At 37.1% G+C, this 18,999-nt stretch overlaps 1 protein-coding gene across 5 annotated transcripts in view; it reads left to right on the top strand.

The window, feature by feature from the left end:
• Positions 1–18,999, top strand: part of CDH8 (cadherin 8) — a 361,133-nt gene that overhangs the window by 175,442 nt on the left and 166,692 nt on the right. For all 5 annotated transcript variants that reach the window (XM_058706101.1, XM_058706098.1, XM_058706099.1 and 2 more), the window contains one exon: positions 15,898–16,065. In XM_058706101.1, the coding sequence (XP_058562084.1) occupies positions 15,898–16,065 (168 nt within the window). The remainder of the gene's footprint in view (positions 1–15,897; positions 16,066–18,999) is intronic.

Here is an 18,999-nt window from a genome sequence, read left to right as displayed (position 1 = left end):
GAAGGCTGTCATCTAAAGTAACTGAAAAATATGCTGAAAGGAAGCCAAAAGACAAACAAGAGCTCTGTGTTACATATAAACATTTATTTATAACAGAGATAAATCTCTGAATGGTCACTGTGTTTAAGATTCGAGGTGGTGACGATCTAGTTTAGAATTTCAAGGGAGACAATATAGTGCATGAAGTTCTGAATGTGGACTTTGGAGTCAGAGTTAGATTCAACTTCTGTCTCCCACATTTACTACTTTATGACCATCACTAAGATATTTCACAACCTCAAGATCCTATTCTTTATGTCTTAAGGGTGGATGATCAAAGCTACGTTTAGAGCTCTTAAAAGAATCTGACTGAGATAATATTTTTCGTGTGCACAGCAAATAATATCTTTTGAGCTCTTCAAGTTCCCTGACTTGACGTATTTAGAATTTTCAGACATGTGTTAACCCAAATACTTCCCCCTTGAATCTTGCATTTACCAATATTGGGTTACACCAAGTAAAAATTTTTGGTAACATAGGCCATTGAGTTGAGAATGAATTTGGGTGGAAACGTGAGGTTTTTTCATATTTAACAGACACATACAAAACCGTCCCTTATTATCTTGGTGGGACGGCCCTAGAGTGTAGGACCAGAAGGCCCAGATGTATGTTCAAATCCCTGAGCAACTGACTAGGAAATGGCATCTTCGGAAGCAGCTTCCATTCCACCCACACGAAATTCTGGCTTCTGCATTTTTTTCTACCACTTTTGGTTGTTGCATTTACCAAGGACTGTCTTCCTCTGTGCTGACTACCAACATCTGTCTCTGAGTCAATTTGTCTCATTCTTCCATGCAACCATTTCAATAAATGTCAAGGTGCTGAATTTTTTCCTTTGCAAATATTTATGTATGAGTGAGAATAAGCACAACAGTAATTTGATCCTAAGGTATTCAGAATGTTTCACAGATGTAAATTAATTATACCATGCATCTCCCTGTTAAGTAGAACAGTACTTCTCTGGCTCTTGAGCTTTCTGTGGCCAGAATTTTCCACTATAGAAAGGGAGAAGTGGAGAAAATCAGCTCTCACTAGACCTCCACACATCTTCAAAAGAGCACTTTAGATAGTCATGTACTGCATGTATTTACTTTTATATGGGATCCCTCACAAGTTTGCATGGGGAAAGATCATTCGTGCCTTGACTCATTGAAAAATATTAAAATATATTGAGAGACTGCTCCCTGTCAGATGCTGGGTAAACATGAATAAACAAGAAAAGTCCATTTTTTTATTGTCTGCTCCTGCTGGCTTCCATATGGACAGAGACTTTGATGGCTCAGTAACAGAGAAGTGGAGTGTAGACAGGGAATCCTCACTGATAATTTGACATTTGAGTGGAGATATCACAATAATGTTCTTACTAACAAAGAGAGGGTCAAAGAGATAAAGTAACTCACCCATGGTCGTGCTATCTATGGCAAGCACCTGGAACATAATAGGTGTGATGGAAATGGCTTCTATCTGGTCTTATGGTATTTATCACAGTGTTTAGGGAACTAAACAAGGGGCTAGTCATATATATTTTGGAGTGAATAAGGATAAGAATACTTTTGATGAATAGAGGATGCTTAAAGCCTCAAGTAAATTTTGACACAGGAGCTGAACAGTTAGATGCTAAAATAAGAACAAAAACACATTGAAAACAAAATGGTGCAGTAAATGTTACAATAGAGGGATGCATAAAATGATAGCAACATTCAAAATAGGAAAGGATTAAGTTGCATTTTATAGGCAATTGCTCACACCTGCCTCATCTTTTGACTTGTGAACCATTCCAGTCCATAGAACTGTACCTCCTTTATCTTTCTATCTCCAAACCTTAGGACAGTGCGTGCCTCTTTCCTCCGAGATGCTCTCTCAGTGGTCATTGATTTAAATGATACTATCCAAGATTTTGCAAAGATGAGGAATTAAAGGTGGTGGAAGTTTGGTAGCGTGGCTTCTTTACTCTTAACTTGCTATGGGTGTAGTAAGAAGTTAGAGTTAAATTTGGAGTATTTGGCAAGATTTAGCCTAAGTATGGAAGACTAGTCAGGAAGAAAGAAAGGTTGGTTTTATTTATCATCTTCCTGATTCCTTCACCTGAGACTTCTTTGGCTATTAATTTCACTCACACCAGAAATGGACCCCTATAATGTCTTCCTAATAACAGATTATTTTCATGTATGAAGCTAGTAAGGTTAGTGAAATTTTATTTGCCTTTAAATATAGAAAGTATTTGGGAACTTTCGAACATGAAATGATTAGGCAAGTAGCTATTGAAAGAATGCTGAGTTGAGAAAGAATCAACAGCATCCTCTTATCTTTGGACCCTTTTGGGGCGATCACTTGGCAACAGTTTCTAGAAAAAGAGAAGGAAGAATAATTACAGATCTTGGGAATGATCATTACAATATGCCTCTAACTATAATGCAGTATGTTTGGATGTTTTCTATAGGTTTTCAGGAAATACATGTTTTTAACAAGGATGGATGAAAGAACACACTATTGCTTAGATACATTCATGCTTGTGAAGAGAAATATTGGAACTGGAGGTAAAAAATTCTGGATTCTAACATCATTTCCTGGTAGTGTGACCTTAAGTAAATCACTGATCATGCTGTACATACTTTTAAAGATTAGGAAAAACGTGTCTTTTGGGCAACCTCACACATGTTCCCCTGATTCAATCCTTTGACCTTGTTAGAAACAAAGAGTTAGTGGTCTTCTTTTAATACAGGATATTCGTGATGAGAGAAGGGTAGGTGACTTACTTGAAGTCACTGAAAACACAAATGTGAGATTTGAAGACAAATTTATTCTTTTGTCCTAGTCCAAAAAGGTTTTCTGTATCACATGATTTCTTTTAACTGTGCTGCATTCATGTACACCCAGAGGTTACTTCTAGAGATGGTTTGATTCATCATCACACTGCATAAAGTGATACTATGCAAGTAGTGGTGGCAAATTTCTCAGAATCAGTGGCTTGCATTCTTGGTATTTTTGGAAGGTCAAAAACAGATAAATATATAAAGCCCAGTTTCTATAATTACCACAATCAACTGGTTGAGAGTTTGAAGGAGGCAGTCTTTCACCTACTGTGGGTACGTCTTCTACAGAGAATCTCAGTGCAGACCCCTCGACCTAGCTTAATGCATAGCGAGTAGGAGGTAGTCAGTGAGAATCTATTGAACTGAATTGTGGCAAGCGGCCATATAGAGAAGGTAGAATTTCAGTATGCATTCATTCATGCATTCACACAAAGTGTGTATTCCCATAATATGTGTCTTCATTTAGATTTTTTGGAGCAAAACCATTAAAAAGAATATATATTGCCACAAAAGTGGAAAAAATGGAAAACAAGTAGTGATTGATAGGAACCAGGAAGAGGAGGAAAAAAGGACTGTTATGTAATTATTAAAAATCCAGAGCAGGAAAAAGAAGATGTGCTTATTTCTTGCAGTTTTTTATTTTAATATAGAGAGTAAAAATCATGAGCCACTTAATGTATTTGAAGAAACAGCTCTGATGTATTGTGACAACTGTCTTGAAGGGAACAATAGAGCCATAAAAATCTGCTCTTACTAACCCTCTGTATGGTAACTCCTTTAACTAGAACATCTACCTCACTTTTACATTCTGACTGGTTTTGCCTCTGGCTTGTCTTCTAGGGAAGTGAGATGGCCTCCTGTTAACATAAGTCTAATTATCTCTGTCCTGGAGGGACATAGAGATCCATTTCGCTATGCTTGCTGCTCTATGATGGGGCATAATCATACCTGGATTTCAATATTCAGAAATGTCCTGGGCTAATCATAGTTAAATGTGGCCTATGTATATGAGAACCACTGGTAATGAATAGCTCCTGCAGGTGACTTGTGTCTGTCTCATTTGTTTTTTTTTCTGCAAAGTAAGTTTCACTATCCCAGCATTACAAATTAAAAGACTGGGGCCCGGAAAGCCAATGAGTTGTGAGCCTAGTTGCCCTGTGTAATGTAGCTCTGCACATTACAATACATTCCCCAGCTTTTATACTTAGAATGCAAGAATTGTGAAGTTAGCCTCCTTATCTGTCTTCTCCACTATATCTATAGTACCTGAAACAGTGTATGATATATAGTAGTCCTCCACAAACATTTGTGTAATGACAGATTTATTACTTGTCTGTTATTTTGCTATGCTACTACTTCTCCTTATCCAGTGCGAAATAGAGCATAGGGCATTTTTGTGCCACTGCCTTCTTAGGTACATGAATGGGAGCTGAAAGGCATTAGCTGCCTGAGTGCAAATAATTTTGAGTGGGGAAAAGTTTTTTTGAATAAAAATAATAAAATAGATAATGATAATAGATCACGATAATAAGAGTGAAAAGGAGGGGTGAGTATTGTGCCAAAGGAAGGGAGCTGATGGTGCTTCTTGCACAGACACTGACCTGATTAAGTGGGAATCACATAGCAATATTGTTTGAGAAGACACATGAGGGGTGGAGGAGGAGAATTCTATTTTGAGAGAGAATGTGAAGGCAAAGAGAGAAGTCACTCTGCTGGGAAGAAAGAGCCTGCATCCCCAAAGAAGAATGTAGGAGGATTTCAAAAGCAGAACTTGCAGAATGCAACAAAGCGGTCAAGGAGAGTATTGGATTAAAAGGTACAAAAGGTATCGTGGGAAGATTATCCAGGGATAGTAGTGAGATCTGTGCCCCTCAGATGATTTTAAACAAATCAAGTTGTCAGAATTTTCAGTGATTCTAATATGTAACCCCTCTAGGTACTTCAACACTTTTCACATTTGTACATCTCTATGTTTTATGAGTCTTTGGCTGACAAGGAAAATGTAGCAGAAGCATGTCAATGGTAGGAAATTCTAGAATATTTCTTTTGAGCCCAATCTTGTTTCTGATTCTTATTTTGAAGGGAATTGAGGCAAGATCTCGGCATGATGATGTCTGATGTCCATTGTGGCACATTTCATTGAAGCTGCTGTGCCCCTCTGCCCTGGGTTAAAGCAATGGAAGAAAATTGTTGCCCCACATTTATGAAGTCCTGGGTTCTGATTACATGAGTAGGAAACTTAGTCACACCTAGAAATCACGCAGTGATCATTTGATGCTGAACATGCAGTGACCTCATGGGGCAAAGGCATGGTTGATTATTAGTGAGAAACTTCTCTAGAAATTTGAGGTTGAGTGTTTAGCTAATTGGGACATTTTATTAGCAAAGGCCGGTGTCTTACTCTTTATATTGCATAGATCCTTCAAATCAGGGTTAATGGGTCACTGTAAATTCCCTGAGGGAGGTCACTGAGTTGATTTAGCATCTCTGAGTTAGAGATTACTAAAGGAGAAACAGCACTGACTGCCATTTGAAGCTAACGGGCAGACTTACCAAGCAGATTACTCTCAAGTTTGCAATTAGTGATCGTCTAAAGCCTCCAGAGTATAGGAGAGACACGTTGATATAATGGGAAGTGCTGAGAGACGCATTAGATCTATTACTGTCTCAGCCATGTTGAAACTCACAGAATACAAATAATTTAACCAAGACCACAAAAGTTCACGTTTCTTCATGTTTTCATGGGAACTGTAATAGTTATGGTCATGAAATGTAGAGATGAGGTGATGATGAAAATTATTATAAGAGCTATGTGGGTGACTACTCTTTGTCAGCCACTGCATTAAACACCTTACCTGCGCATGGACTGTGTACCTGTGTAGGAACTTGAACAAAGAAGGCTCAGTAGGATATGAAGTATTGCTATTTTATTGTGAGTGATCTTCACAGTCATCCAGCAACAATGTAGTATTACTGGGAGTTAGAGTAGGAGTAGTATTAGTGATCAGCAAATTATGATTTTGTTATTGCCTAAATATGTTACATGCCCTGTCTTCTTTAATAATATCATGCGGAAATAAAACAACAACAAAAAAAACTATGGGGTAAATACTATCTCTGTGTAACAAAAGAGGAAACAGGAGCTCAAAGATGTTGAGAAATTGCTCAGGTTACTTACAACAGTTGGAAGCCAAGGAGTCAGAAATCTCATTGTCCGATATCAAATCCAGAGCTCTTAAAATGGCACATTCTGCTTGTCTGTGTTGCCAAGCCTTGATGCATATGACATGCTGTGTCTGACTGATATCTGGGGCCAGAAAGTTTCAATGGTGCATGAGAGGAATCAGGACTATTTAAGGATCATATCGATTCAATTAAAATTTGAGTGTCTTTTATGCTCTGTGAACAATGTTAGATGCTACTTCATATAATGTCTGGTAGGTGATACCATCTCCATTTTCTAGATGAGGAGACTGAGGTTCTGGGTTGAAAAGGGTGGCTTCAGTCTATTTAGATGCAGGTCTCAATCCTGGCTCAGTTTTGTAGTAGGCAACTGTGAAGCCTGTGCTTTATCCGCTCTGCAACCCTGTTATTCTCATCTGCTTAAGTTCTCAATTGCTAGGAGAAAGCATCCAATTTTTTAGCGACTTTCATGTTGCTTTTTTAAACCACCCATACTTTTTATACATATAATTAGTTATTGGAATTATGGCTTAAGGAAAGAATAGTGCCATCATGCTCTTCGCAGAAATAATTCCACTTGATTGAGGAGTCCCTGGAAGTGTTTTCATTTAGGGGAAAAGAAATTTCACCTTAATTCTGAATAGGAATAATTGCAAGTATTGCAGTGTAACAGAATTGGCAATTTGAGCAGCATCATTTATTGGCTAGCCATGTGTTGATGCTGCAAATGGTGGCCTGTGCAGAATTATTTAATAGAAGAGCTACAGAACAAACAGTCCATGCACTAAAGTCACCATGCACAGGGTGTGTAAAAAATATTGAGACAGGATATCATTGTTAATTCGCTTACAATCTATGATATATGCTCTCCCATAAGGAAATGGGTGTAGACATGTCTGTGATCCACAGAGTGGGATAGTTAAGAAGTTATAATTATTTAGTCAAAGAATACGCTGCTTTACAAGACAGGAAATTCACATATAAGGAAGCAATTTGTACATATTGAGATACTTGAATGATTCTCAGTGTTCTGATTTAAAGCTCTCAAGTTTGCTGTTCTCTAGTAAGAGCTTTCAAACACAAATGTGAAAGGTCAGGTAGAGGTTAATATATAAAATCTATGTGAAGAAGTCATGTCTGTCAAACAGATTCACGTTAAGATGCTGTAATAGCATCGGAGATGATTGTTAGACAAATGTCTCACTAAGCACTACATAGACATTTTTTTTAGCAAAAAAGAGTATGTTATTTTATTAACACATCATAACTAAGATTCTAGAGACCCAGGTTTGAGCCTTTGTTCTGCCACAGTCTGTTATGAACTGGCCTAAAACATTTTCCATTGCTGAGCCACATTCAAAATCCATAATATTCATGTGGCAATAGATTTCCAACTAAGTTTTCCTATGAATTAATTTAGGAAAAATCAGATGTCATCTATATATGAATATATATATATATATATACACACAAACACACAAATGTATATGAAATGTTACAGGATGCAGAACTCATCAGCATCACCCCTTTTTCTGAGTAATCCTGAGGCTATCTGAAATAGTAGAACACAATAACACAATAACAATAAACACAAGTTTATTCTGAGGCATTTAATAAATACAAGTGTCAATTACGAAACAGGTAAAATACCTAGAGGAGCAGTGAGAACACTTAGGTTCTTTAATATGAAAAACACACTCTCCTCACCAGCATTCACTGAAGTGTTAGGTCCTTTCTCCTGGCAAACTGATCATGACCCTTGGGATAGAATGGAGTAGTCCTTGAGCCTCCCTTGAGCCTTGGAGGTGGCAAGACTTAAAAAAATGCATCTGGTCCCTGAGACATGACAAGTATTAATATTGCATGCTTCCGTAGTCTAGCTCTGAGCTCCCAGAGCAACTGGAAAAGCCCCCAATTAACATTTTATTTTGTTTGTCTTTTTTCCTCCCTCTTCACTTTCTTCTACCTTCTCTTCTTCTTCCTTGTATTGTCTTTTTCTCTCCTATAATTGTCCATACTTATTATGTGCAGGAATTGTGTTTGGTTCTGGGCATGGGAATGAATGAGGCATGCTTTCTGTCTACAGTGATTTACTATCAGCACAGGTTGAAATCCTAGGGGAAGTGATGAAGAGGAGAAGAGACTTGAAAGTTAATGCTATGAGAAAGTGGCTAGCAAAGGTGCAGAAGACCAAAAGGAAGAGAGTAATTAGCACTACCTGGGAAGCCTTCTTAGCCTCTGAAACACCAGAGCTGGGCCTGAATGGATGGATGGAATTTTAAGAGGCCTAGTAAAGGGTAAGGGTGGTCTAGACTGCATTATCCACACAGAATAGTGAAGGTGCTAAAGTCTGTTGGAAAAATCTGAAGAAAGGTAAGTATCTGGGGAATCAAGGGCATATGCTGTGTAGAATGTTATAGTAAAAGTTGAGTTTGGGTACAAATCATGCAGTAGAGATTTGAATGCAAAAAAAAAATTTTGTCTGTCACCTGGAAAGCACTGTGGGGACATTACTATTTTGAAGTTGATAAGAGATGTTCATACATTGTAGCATCACTGAATATAGTCTTTGTTTCTAATTTTTTAAGTTAAGGTAAGTTTATTATCACTAAACTGATACCTAATTTTTATTTACATACATATATACGTATATGTATATATTTATAAAATGTATATACAAAATGATGTATATATAACTTTGAGTAAACTTATGTGTGTGTGTATATACATATATATATATGTACATTAGATTTGTGTTATGTAAAAATAAATATAAAAACGTACATTTACATATATCTTTGTGAGGATGTCATATATCTCTGTATGTATAAAGGAAGACATTGGCTTTTTATTTTTCATGTAATAATATCAAATTTAAATTCTTATATAACAGTTAATAACCTTTTACATATAATATTGGTAAGTCTCAGGGAGTTTTAGTGATTTACCCAAGATCACTACATTACATTGTTGGTAATCTCATATCAAAATAAGTTCTCATCTGTATAACCCCAGAACTCATTTTCTAATACCTATAGTCCTGTGCTTTCCATTACAAAGAACTGGGAGATTTGGGGGAGGGGACAAGCTTCAATTTCTTCATAAAAACATGTCACATTATCTTTGTTTGTATTTTTTGCCAAATTTTATAAGCACATTATAATACAGAATAATCATTTCATATATTATTTTTAAAATTTGAGAATTGTTATAAATGTTTTATGTTGCTATGGAATTATAGAACATAATTTTAAAACATCCGCTTAACTTTGTATATGTTTGATTTCTATAACCTTCACCACTAATTTCATATTTCCCTACTGTTGCATATTTAAATTGCTTGACAGTTTTCAAAATATCATGTAAAAAAGTGAACATCTTACTCTAAACATTTGAGATATCTGGAGAAAGGAAAATTTATAATTTCCTTGAAATAAATTCTTAGTTTTAAAAATACCAGATGAGAGTATATAAATAAGCTTTTGATTCCTGATACATTTAACTCATTAGCTTCACAATTATGTTTTGATATTTTACAAAAGCACCAGAAATATATGAGAAATATAGTTTCTCTAAATCCAGACCGTTGTATCTATCTGCCTATCCATCTATTATCTATCTTTACATCTACCTATCTATCATCCATCTATCTAACATTGCCTTTCTAGCTAATTCATAAGTTGTAGTCAAAGGGAAAATGAACCCTATCGAGTTCATTTAAAAAATTTTTTTTATGTTTATTTTTGAGAGAGAGACAGCATGAGTGGGGGAGGGACAGAGAGAGAGGGAGACACAGAATCCGAAGCAGTCTCCAGGCTCTGAGCTGTCAGCACAGAGCCCGACATGGGACTCGAACTCACAAACAGCGAGATCATGACCTGAGCTGAAGCTGGACACTTAACCAACTGAGCTACCCAGGTGCCCCCTTATAGAGTTCATTTTTGAACACTATGGAAGCTAAAGAGTTTTCTAATGATTTGTTTTCTCCTTTGTGGTATATCTGTGCAAGTTTGACATTATTGCACTTATTATATTGTAGCTATAATTCAGTGATAAGGTGGATATATATCTGGTTGTATATCCTTTACCCCTCATACATGGCAGCATAGAGTACAAATCACATGGCAGAGCAGAAAGTTGTGGGTACAATATATGGTCCCCAAAAGGAACTTTTCCCTGGTGGATTTGTACCACTTAATCTCATAAATGAGAGATTTTTTGTTCCACAGATAGTAAAATGATAATTGCACATTGAATTGGCAAGAGTTTTGGGAATAACAAAGCTAGTGGTTTCATAACCAGGATAATGTGTTCAACAAGTCTTATTCAAAAGAGGAGTCTAGCACAGCATTTTATATCAACTGCAATCTTTGTACAGCACAATCTGGGAAACCCGCAAAGAGTGAATTACAGTAATCAGGCTTCAGAATGACAAAGGAGTTAATCAGCATCTCCTTGCCTTTCTCGTGAAGCCTCTCAATCTGGTGATATCACAGAAATTATAAAAAGAAGTCTTCGTGACGGATACAAAATGCTTCTCAAATGATAACATTAAAGACAATGGGAAACACACACACACACAGACACACACACACGTTTTAAATTTTTGAGATGACTGACACTAGATTCTAATCAGAAATACTCCCTGGATAATGAGACAGAAGGAACAGCTGTTTAGCACTTAGGAAGAACTTAAGGCCAACCTAGGACTTAAATTTTTAAACTACTGCAACAGGGAAATCTCCATATGATTGAATAAGGTTAAGATAAAAAATATTGTCTTTTAAATATAGGAAAATCTATTCACAGTAGGGTAATATATACCAGTTGCAGGGCAAGGTGACTCCCCCTCTCCCTTCTTAATTCTGTTACCAGGGTTCACCTCCCATCCCAAACCTTCCCACCCAGCTCTCCAGTGTCAGATTCAAAACCTCCAATGAATTAAATTCATGGAGAATAGATTGTTCTCATTAATTCTCATGAATTTTCTGATTAGATTAGATTTTCAAAATGAAGTTTGAGGGAAATTCTTCTAAAATGTGATGATTCATGTTCCTTTTTCTGAATTTATTTCATAGTTAATGCTATTGAGACTCCAGCAGGACAGGCTCATTCTCCTCAACACCAATTTGTGTATGTGTGTTTTTTCTTCTCAAAATCTTAGAGCTTCTTAATTTCAAGAAAAAGAAAAGGTTTCTCCCAAGGATGTTCCATGATTTATCCTAGAGTAACTAGGTAAAGGGTTTAATAGTATAAATACTAGAACCGTTACTGAGTTGGAAATTTACAAAAGTCAAAGAAATAAGATTTTTTTTTTTTAGTTTTATTTATTTTCAGAGGGAGACAGCACAAGCAAGGGAGAGGAGCAGAAGGAGAGAGAGAGAAAATCCCAAGCAGGCTCCAGAGTCAGCATGGAGCCTGACATGGGGCTCGATCCTATGACCCTGGGATCATGACCTGAGTTGAATCAAGAGCCAGACACTGAGCCACCCAAGCACCCCAAAAGATGTAATGTTTTTAATTGTATCAGCTGCAAGTCAATCCTGGTATTACCATATTTAATTAAGTTGATTTTCTTTTTCTTTGTGAGACTATTTCTCAAATGCCTACGTCCATGAGTTTCACTACCCCAGAAGAAAGCATTTTGTGATACTGCTTGCCATAAAATTGAAAACTCTGATTTGTTGTCAGACTGATATTATGGAAGTTTAAATATAATATTTAATCTTCTGAACACTGCTGGACATCAAAAATGTGTGACTGTGAACATGTAGAAAGACATGAGCACTAATTTTGCTTGACTACTGTGGTGAAAAAGGAGGGACACAATTCTTGTCTTTGGGAATGGGAAGTTATTTGAAATTAACACCATCAAAGGTGTTTTAAATTGGTTTATTTCAGCAGAAAGGATGTAGGAATCTCCTGTATGTTGTTTGAAAATCAAAGTTGAAACTGGATAAAAATGCCATTTAACTGAGGCTTTCAGTAACTTTTTAGTATCATAGGTCAAAATTTTTGACTTCTCAAATCTGAGAGGAAAAAGAACTTACTATATTTTCTGCTCTTTGCAAGGTGGTTATTTGATACCAAACAATACTTTTTAAAATAAAGAAGTTATCTCTTTGTCGATAAAAGAAAAAGCCTGAAGTGTGGGAGAACATGTGAACCAAAGGATATAATTTAGAGGAGAAATAGAGGGAACTTTTAAGGCAACTTTAAGCTTCTATTTTAGGAGTTTATCAATATCTTACAACATCTACGTAGGTGACATGATCTCCCTTTTGAATAAGAATTTTAAAAAAGGTTCAGTGACAAGTGTGGAGATGCCCCAACTCAAGGAGAAAAATGGGAGGGTTGAGGTCACTTGGGGTTTTTCCTAGCCTGCCTTTTTGGCCACCAGGTAGCAGGAAAAATGCTCCAGAAATTCTTTCTTGAATTTTCTAGTGAGTCATTGTTAATTATGAGTTTGAGACTAGCTGCAGCTCAGAAAACAGGAGCTGTTCATTATACAGTTTTGCACTGAAGTCCATGAAGTGTGCTGCATGCCCTAAAGAAAACTTGTGGAGACTCCTTGCTTGTCTTAGAAATTAGAAAACCCACTCCAAGTATTGTCTAAGAAAAGAGAAAGTGTGAAGACGTCCAGGTACAGCTTTCTGGCTGGGTCATCTTGAGCAACTCACTTAACTGAATAGCTCTCACTCGCTTTTTACTGATGGGGAAACAAAGAGCCTGCCCTGCCGTCTCAAAGAATAGCCCTTTGGACAGCAATGTGTTCTTATATTGAAGTACTCTTTGAACTGTAGATGTGTGTTTAACAATGATGTGCTGGAAACATCTTTGACACCTGGGTAATGAACCAGTATGCTGACCATATTTTATAGGGTCTTGGCAGGAATGGGGTAATTGAGGAGAGTTTAATAAGTAACTATTGACAAAACCTTGGCCAGGTTAAGAGAGACCATCACAGGATAACAAAGCACCTCAAGCCTAGCAGCAGAAGAGCGATCATTACCCCTAGACCCAAGAGAACAAGGGATTGGGGCATCTATTGGATACTAGAGTTTTGTTCTAGTAATACCTGAAAAGACTAACCATAGAGTGGGCCAAACATGTGACTGGGATATTTGGGGAGTCTGGAACTTCACCCTGCTACATCCTCGAAATCTCCTTGGGTAATGTGTGTTGGTTGAATCTAATGCAGAGTCAGAAAGTAAGGAAGTTCGTTGAAGCAATCCATAAAGGTCACTGTCCCATGCCAAGAATAGGTAGGAAATGCTGGAAAGTGGATCTGGAGGGGCAATTGGAGAATGTTCAGCACTCTAACCACCATCCAAAGAGGCATTTAAACAAATTTTGGTTGGGAAGAAAAACGGGGAAAGGCAGTAGCATAGTTGGATAACTAGTGTGTGTGAAGAACTTTACATGAATTATCTCACATAATCTTAGTATAACCACAATGGAAGGCTGATTTATTTTCACCATTTGACAGGGCAAGATACTGAATCCTGATGAGTTTAATAATTTGTTCATGGTAATAAAAGTAGTTAAGTGTGAGAATAACATAAGAAACCAAACTTGCTTGACTTCAATATGAAGGAGCATCTGTAAAGGGACTCCAGCTTTTCAGTAGATACGCCTATAAGGTAGTGTGAGGCTGCTTGCTTTTATAGAGGAAGGCGTAAACATAGGTGGAGACCCATGGAGCTCTTTTTGTCCCATTTAAGCAAGGCTCTCATCATGATGCTTCACATATATTTTGATATAACTCATACACATTAGCCCAGGTATGCTATTTTTAACTGAGCCTCAATATTATTTTAATTCCGAATGTCTGAGAGATATTAGTCTTTTTTTTTTATTTACACTCTCATGATGTATTTTAAAAAATGATGAGAATAATACATACCAAACTTCTCTGACTCTGAGGAAATTATCAAAATTATTCCACTGAAGTAACCTGAAAGGACTCTTGCATAGACTTCAACCTATCCACTTCTTTGGGGGGAAAAAATGATGCCTTCCTTGGGTAATTATATCAGTTACCTCCGATTATTAGATGTTATATATTAAATTCCAAAGTCCAAAGGATGGCTTTAATTTATGATGAACTTAGAATATGATGGTACCTAAACTTGACACACACTTGTGTAAATATCATGGGAGTAAAACAATTTTCTAATGCTTCCTACTGGAATTGGGCCCATAATGAAAGTATTCTGAGTTATGAAATATATATCCATACGATAGCACAATAGCCATATTGGCATCCCATCATGCTAATGATGAAGCTTTATTTGTTGTTGTTGTCTTAGCTCACAAGTTATATTTTGATACGATCAAATCTTGAAACAAGCCATTATATTGAAAAATATTATGTTACTATCAATATTTCCAAATAAGCAATATTTCCAAATAATTACCTTAGAAATGCAGGGGAAATTCTCTTTAATCCAGAAAGTTTTATTTTACTTGGGCCAGAGACATAACTCACACTTACTCAACAAGAATGTTTTGGGCTAGTCACAATAATTTTTATTATGGGCTTTTACCAATATGGTGGGGGGGGGTATTTTTTGACACAGAATTAAATAAAACTGCAGAACACAGAAAAAATATAGTGTCACCAGTGTAAAGGATCTCATTGTTATTTGAAATGGGAAAAACTGGAAATAACTGGAATATCCACTGATAATATGTTCATAAATGAACAGTCATGCAGTTAAAAGAAGTAATGAGTTGGACCTCTAGATGCTAGTGAGCAAACAAAAGACATCTCAAAGATATCTATTCTGTGATAAAAGAAAGTCCCAAAACAGTGCCTGTATCATGACCACATTTGTGGTTAAATGTTTATATGCATATACACATTTGTATGCATATACATATAATGGCTTTGAAATTGTACACATCAAAATGTTAGCAATATTTATCTATAAAAAGAGGTATGAGAGTAAGGAGAGGGCTAAATAAAGATTTTCAAAATAACTTCAGAAGCATCTACCCAAATTTTGTATCTTTAACAAGAATATTAAATTACTGGTGAAACACATAAAGAAGCAGATGGATGAAACCCTGAAAATATATCACAAAGGAAAAAGCTAACATTTTAGCACTGACGATGTTCTGTTATTTTGTATGATCTTATGTTTTACCTCCTTTCTCTTTTCTTTTTAATTTTTTTCTAAATTTTGTATTACTTTTACAATGGAGAAAATGTAGCTAACTAATTAAAATATAAATGTTGAATAGTACCTTTGGATTTAGACACTCGCCTACATTAATTCTGATTGGTGTTTTATTCATCTGAGTTGATTCTAATAATGCATTTATTTCTTTCATCTCTCTGATGTATTTGTGAGCTTCAGAATAATTTATCTTTGACCTCAGAGCCTTCAAGCTATTTATGTATTTACTCCTCTCGTAGGGGAACTGGAGTCTGTGATAAATTGTAAGATTCTTTCACTTCCAGGGTTTTCCTGGGTAGATGAGGCCATGTTTTGATTTATACTTTAATTTGGTAGGCAACAGTATGCCATTCAGTTTACTTTCTAATGTATATTTTTGCAAGTTCTCTTTTTTATACACTATAAAATGTATTTTTGCAAGTTAGCCACTAATGTCTGTGACTGAAATCTTTCAGTGTTGGCATCAATGATGCACACCAGTTAAAAGGCAAAAGAAAACAGAAGATTATCTGAGTGGGGACTTGATGTAGGCGTGTGTGTGTGTGTGTGTGTGTGTGTGTGTGTGTGTGAGAGAGAGAGAGAGAGAGAGAGAGAGAGAGAGAGAGAGAGAGATGCGCACACATTCATTTTGAATGAGCTGTCTTCCTGAAAGTCATTCTCCCATTTTTCCCCCTCAGCAATTATAAAAACTGCCCTTCCCAACATGGACAGAGAAGCCAAGGAGGAATACCTGGTTGTTATTCAAGCCAAAGATATGGGTGGACACTCTGGTGGCCTGTCTGGGACCACAACACTTACAGTGACCCTTACCGACGTAAATGACAATCCTCCGAAATTTGCCCAAAGTAAGTTTGTTCCCTACACTGGGTGAATATCTAATTACAATGTTTTCATATTAATTTATTTTCTAATTTTTAGCAATATCCAAAAACCTGACAGCAATCATTGAATGTTTATTATATGCAAGGTATGCCAATGTGTGTGTGTCTGTGTGTATACACACACATAAACACATACACACACACATAGTTATGAAACAACCAACTCTCCTGTCATTTTGGTAATAAATATATTCTCATTTTACAGATTTTAAAGAAGTTGAGAAAATTTCCAAATATTTAGGGTATAGTAAATAGTGTAGCTAAGAGTTAGAATCAGTCAGTTACAGAACATCTGACTGCAAGACGTGTGCTTAGTTCTCCATTCCCTGGTACCTCCCTTTGTGAACTTGAGAGAGTAATTACAATGCACCTCAGATAGTGCTCTATCAATAGTCCCACTTTGTTGTATAAGAGGAACCACATCTCTAGTGCCTTAGGAGGGGAAAGCAGATAGGCCGTGTACAGTATACTGGCCGCAAAAATAAACACTCTTTCCTGTGACTTCCTGTGGCTCCTTCAGCCATCAGTGATCACTGACCCTACTCATCCTTACTAAAGCCAGGCTCTGCCTCAGAAGCATCTCAACAAAATTCGAGGCAGCCACCATCCATGAATCAGGGAGACAATCATTGTTTTCCAATTTTATGTACACTCACAGAACCGTTTTTTTTTCTTTTGTTTTTAAATTTTTAATTTATTTTGAGAGAGAGAGATTGAGCATGAGCAGGGGAAGGGCAGAGAGAGGGGAAGAGAGGGAATCCCAAGCAGGCTCCATGCTGCCGGATGCAATGTGGGGCTGGGTGTTATGAAGCCGTGAGATCATGACCTGAGCCAAAATCAAGAGTCGGATGCTTAAGCAACTGAATCACCCAGGTGCTCCACAGAACCATTTTCTTGTGAGCACTTATCCAAATACTCTGACAAACTGCATTGTGAAGACCTTTTGATGTGGAGACTCTTGAGTTGAGACATGAGTGATGACTAGGAATTAGCTGGAACAAGATGAAACTAGGGAAGTGGGGGTGTGGTCATGGCAATGGGAGGAAGAGGATATCCCAAAGTCCTGTGAAAGAAGGGTATATGGCCCTAGGTGAGAATTAAAAGAATCTTATAATAGGGGCCCCAGGATAGCTCAGTCAGTTGAGCATCTGACTCTTGATTTTTGCTCAAGTCATTATCTCATGGTTCATGAGATTGAGCTCTGTGAAGGGGTCTATACTAACAGTGAAGAGCCTGCTTGGGATTCTCTCTCTCCCTCTCTCTCTGCCCCTCCCCACTGTCTTTCACAGTAAATAAATAACCTTGCAAAAATCCTACTACAATTGGAACACAGAGTCTAAAGAGTTAGGTTAGGCAAGAGTTAGCCATAGTTGGATTTGGAGGCCATTCTGAGTATCATGATCTTTATTCTAAGATCGCTGGGAAGCCATTAAAAGGTTTTACATTATAGGTAAAGTAATAGAATTGGAATCCAGGGAAATAAGAGAAAATGAAATCTGGCCTCCTTCCAATGTGTTCTCCACACTGCAGCCACTTGAAGGGTGTGCATAAGCATTCATGTAAAAAGTGATGGCAGAGCTAGCAAGCCAGGGTGGTCTCTGTGGAACTGGAGAAAGGTGTATAGGTGTGACAGATACTAAAGAGGTAATGATAACAAAACTTTAAGGATATGTTGTATTCTCAGTTGAAGAAGTGAGTTTTCACATTTTTGCAATGAGGGATTACATGCATGCTGGTGCTATTTGCTATGGTAGGGAGAACCTGTTGTGGTTTTTTTTTTTTTAGGAGAATTTTTTTAAAGTTTATTTATTTATTTTTTAAAAGAGAGAGAGAGAGAGAGAGAGAGAGACAGAGACAGAGAGAACGTGAGCAAGCATGAGCAGGCGAGGGGCAGAGACAGAAGGAGAGAGAGAGAGAATCCCAAGCAGGCTCCGCCCTGTCAGCCTCTAGAGCCTGATGTGGAGGTCAGTCTCACAAACTGTGAGATCATGACCTGAACAACAACCAGGAGTTGGATGCTCAATCAGCTGAGCCAACCAGATGCCATTGAACGGAGAGAAGAGCGGGGAGAGGGATGAAGAGGGAGGTAGGGGGAGAGGGAGAGAGACAGATGGAGGGGGTGTTGAAAATGATACATTTAAGGTATTTTTGAGAATTTACCTGCAGAAAAAAAAATCAAAGGTAAAAAGAACAGAAAGGATGAATTTTCATTAGGAATTTCAGCATTTTCACTTCTGGCTATGCATAAATCTGATAACAATGCAACCCTTTTTAACCAAATTATTGAAATGGAGAATACCATCTCTCCTATCCTTTCCCCAGCTCTCTTCTTTCCTTTTCAGTTGCCATTATAGTTAAGGATCTAATATGCAACTCTTCTTTCTAAGAAAATGATTGTTTCAATTCAGCAGTGGCAGGTGAGTTTCAAAAGTGTTCCCTTTCTTAGGAGTAATAACTATTAACTATGATCACACTAATAGAGATGAGTGAGCAGAATAGGAATGGATAAATGTTCCATTTGCTTGGCTTCCCAAAGCTCCCTGATGTAGGACTAGCAGCAAGGTGAAGCCCCTTGCTGGCTTATTGCCTTAACAAGCATACCTAGAGGGATCATCTCAAACCTTAACTGGAATATAAAGTTTGAAGGAAATGGAATCATTACACTAATTATGAGAGAATTGGGAGGCTTGTATTGGATGTGTGGATTTTCAGTGCCTACCTTATGGCAAAACTATTTGGAAAACATTTTTGTTCCCCAGTCCCATAATTTCATGATTCGAGGAGACATTTTTATTTCATCATTAAATAAAAGTGTGCTAGTGCTAGAAGAAAACCTTACCCATCATAGGAAATAATCTTGTTAGATTGCATAGAATGAGCCTAGTTTATCCAAGGGAC

This window comes from Neofelis nebulosa, chromosome 17 (genome assembly GCF_028018385.1).
Source record: "Neofelis nebulosa isolate mNeoNeb1 chromosome 17, mNeoNeb1.pri, whole genome shotgun sequence".
Taxonomy (NCBI): Eukaryota; Metazoa; Chordata; class Mammalia; order Carnivora; family Felidae; genus Neofelis; species Neofelis nebulosa.
Note: the sequence above shows the minus strand (reverse complement) of the source record. Positions and strands in the feature narration are given on the sequence as shown.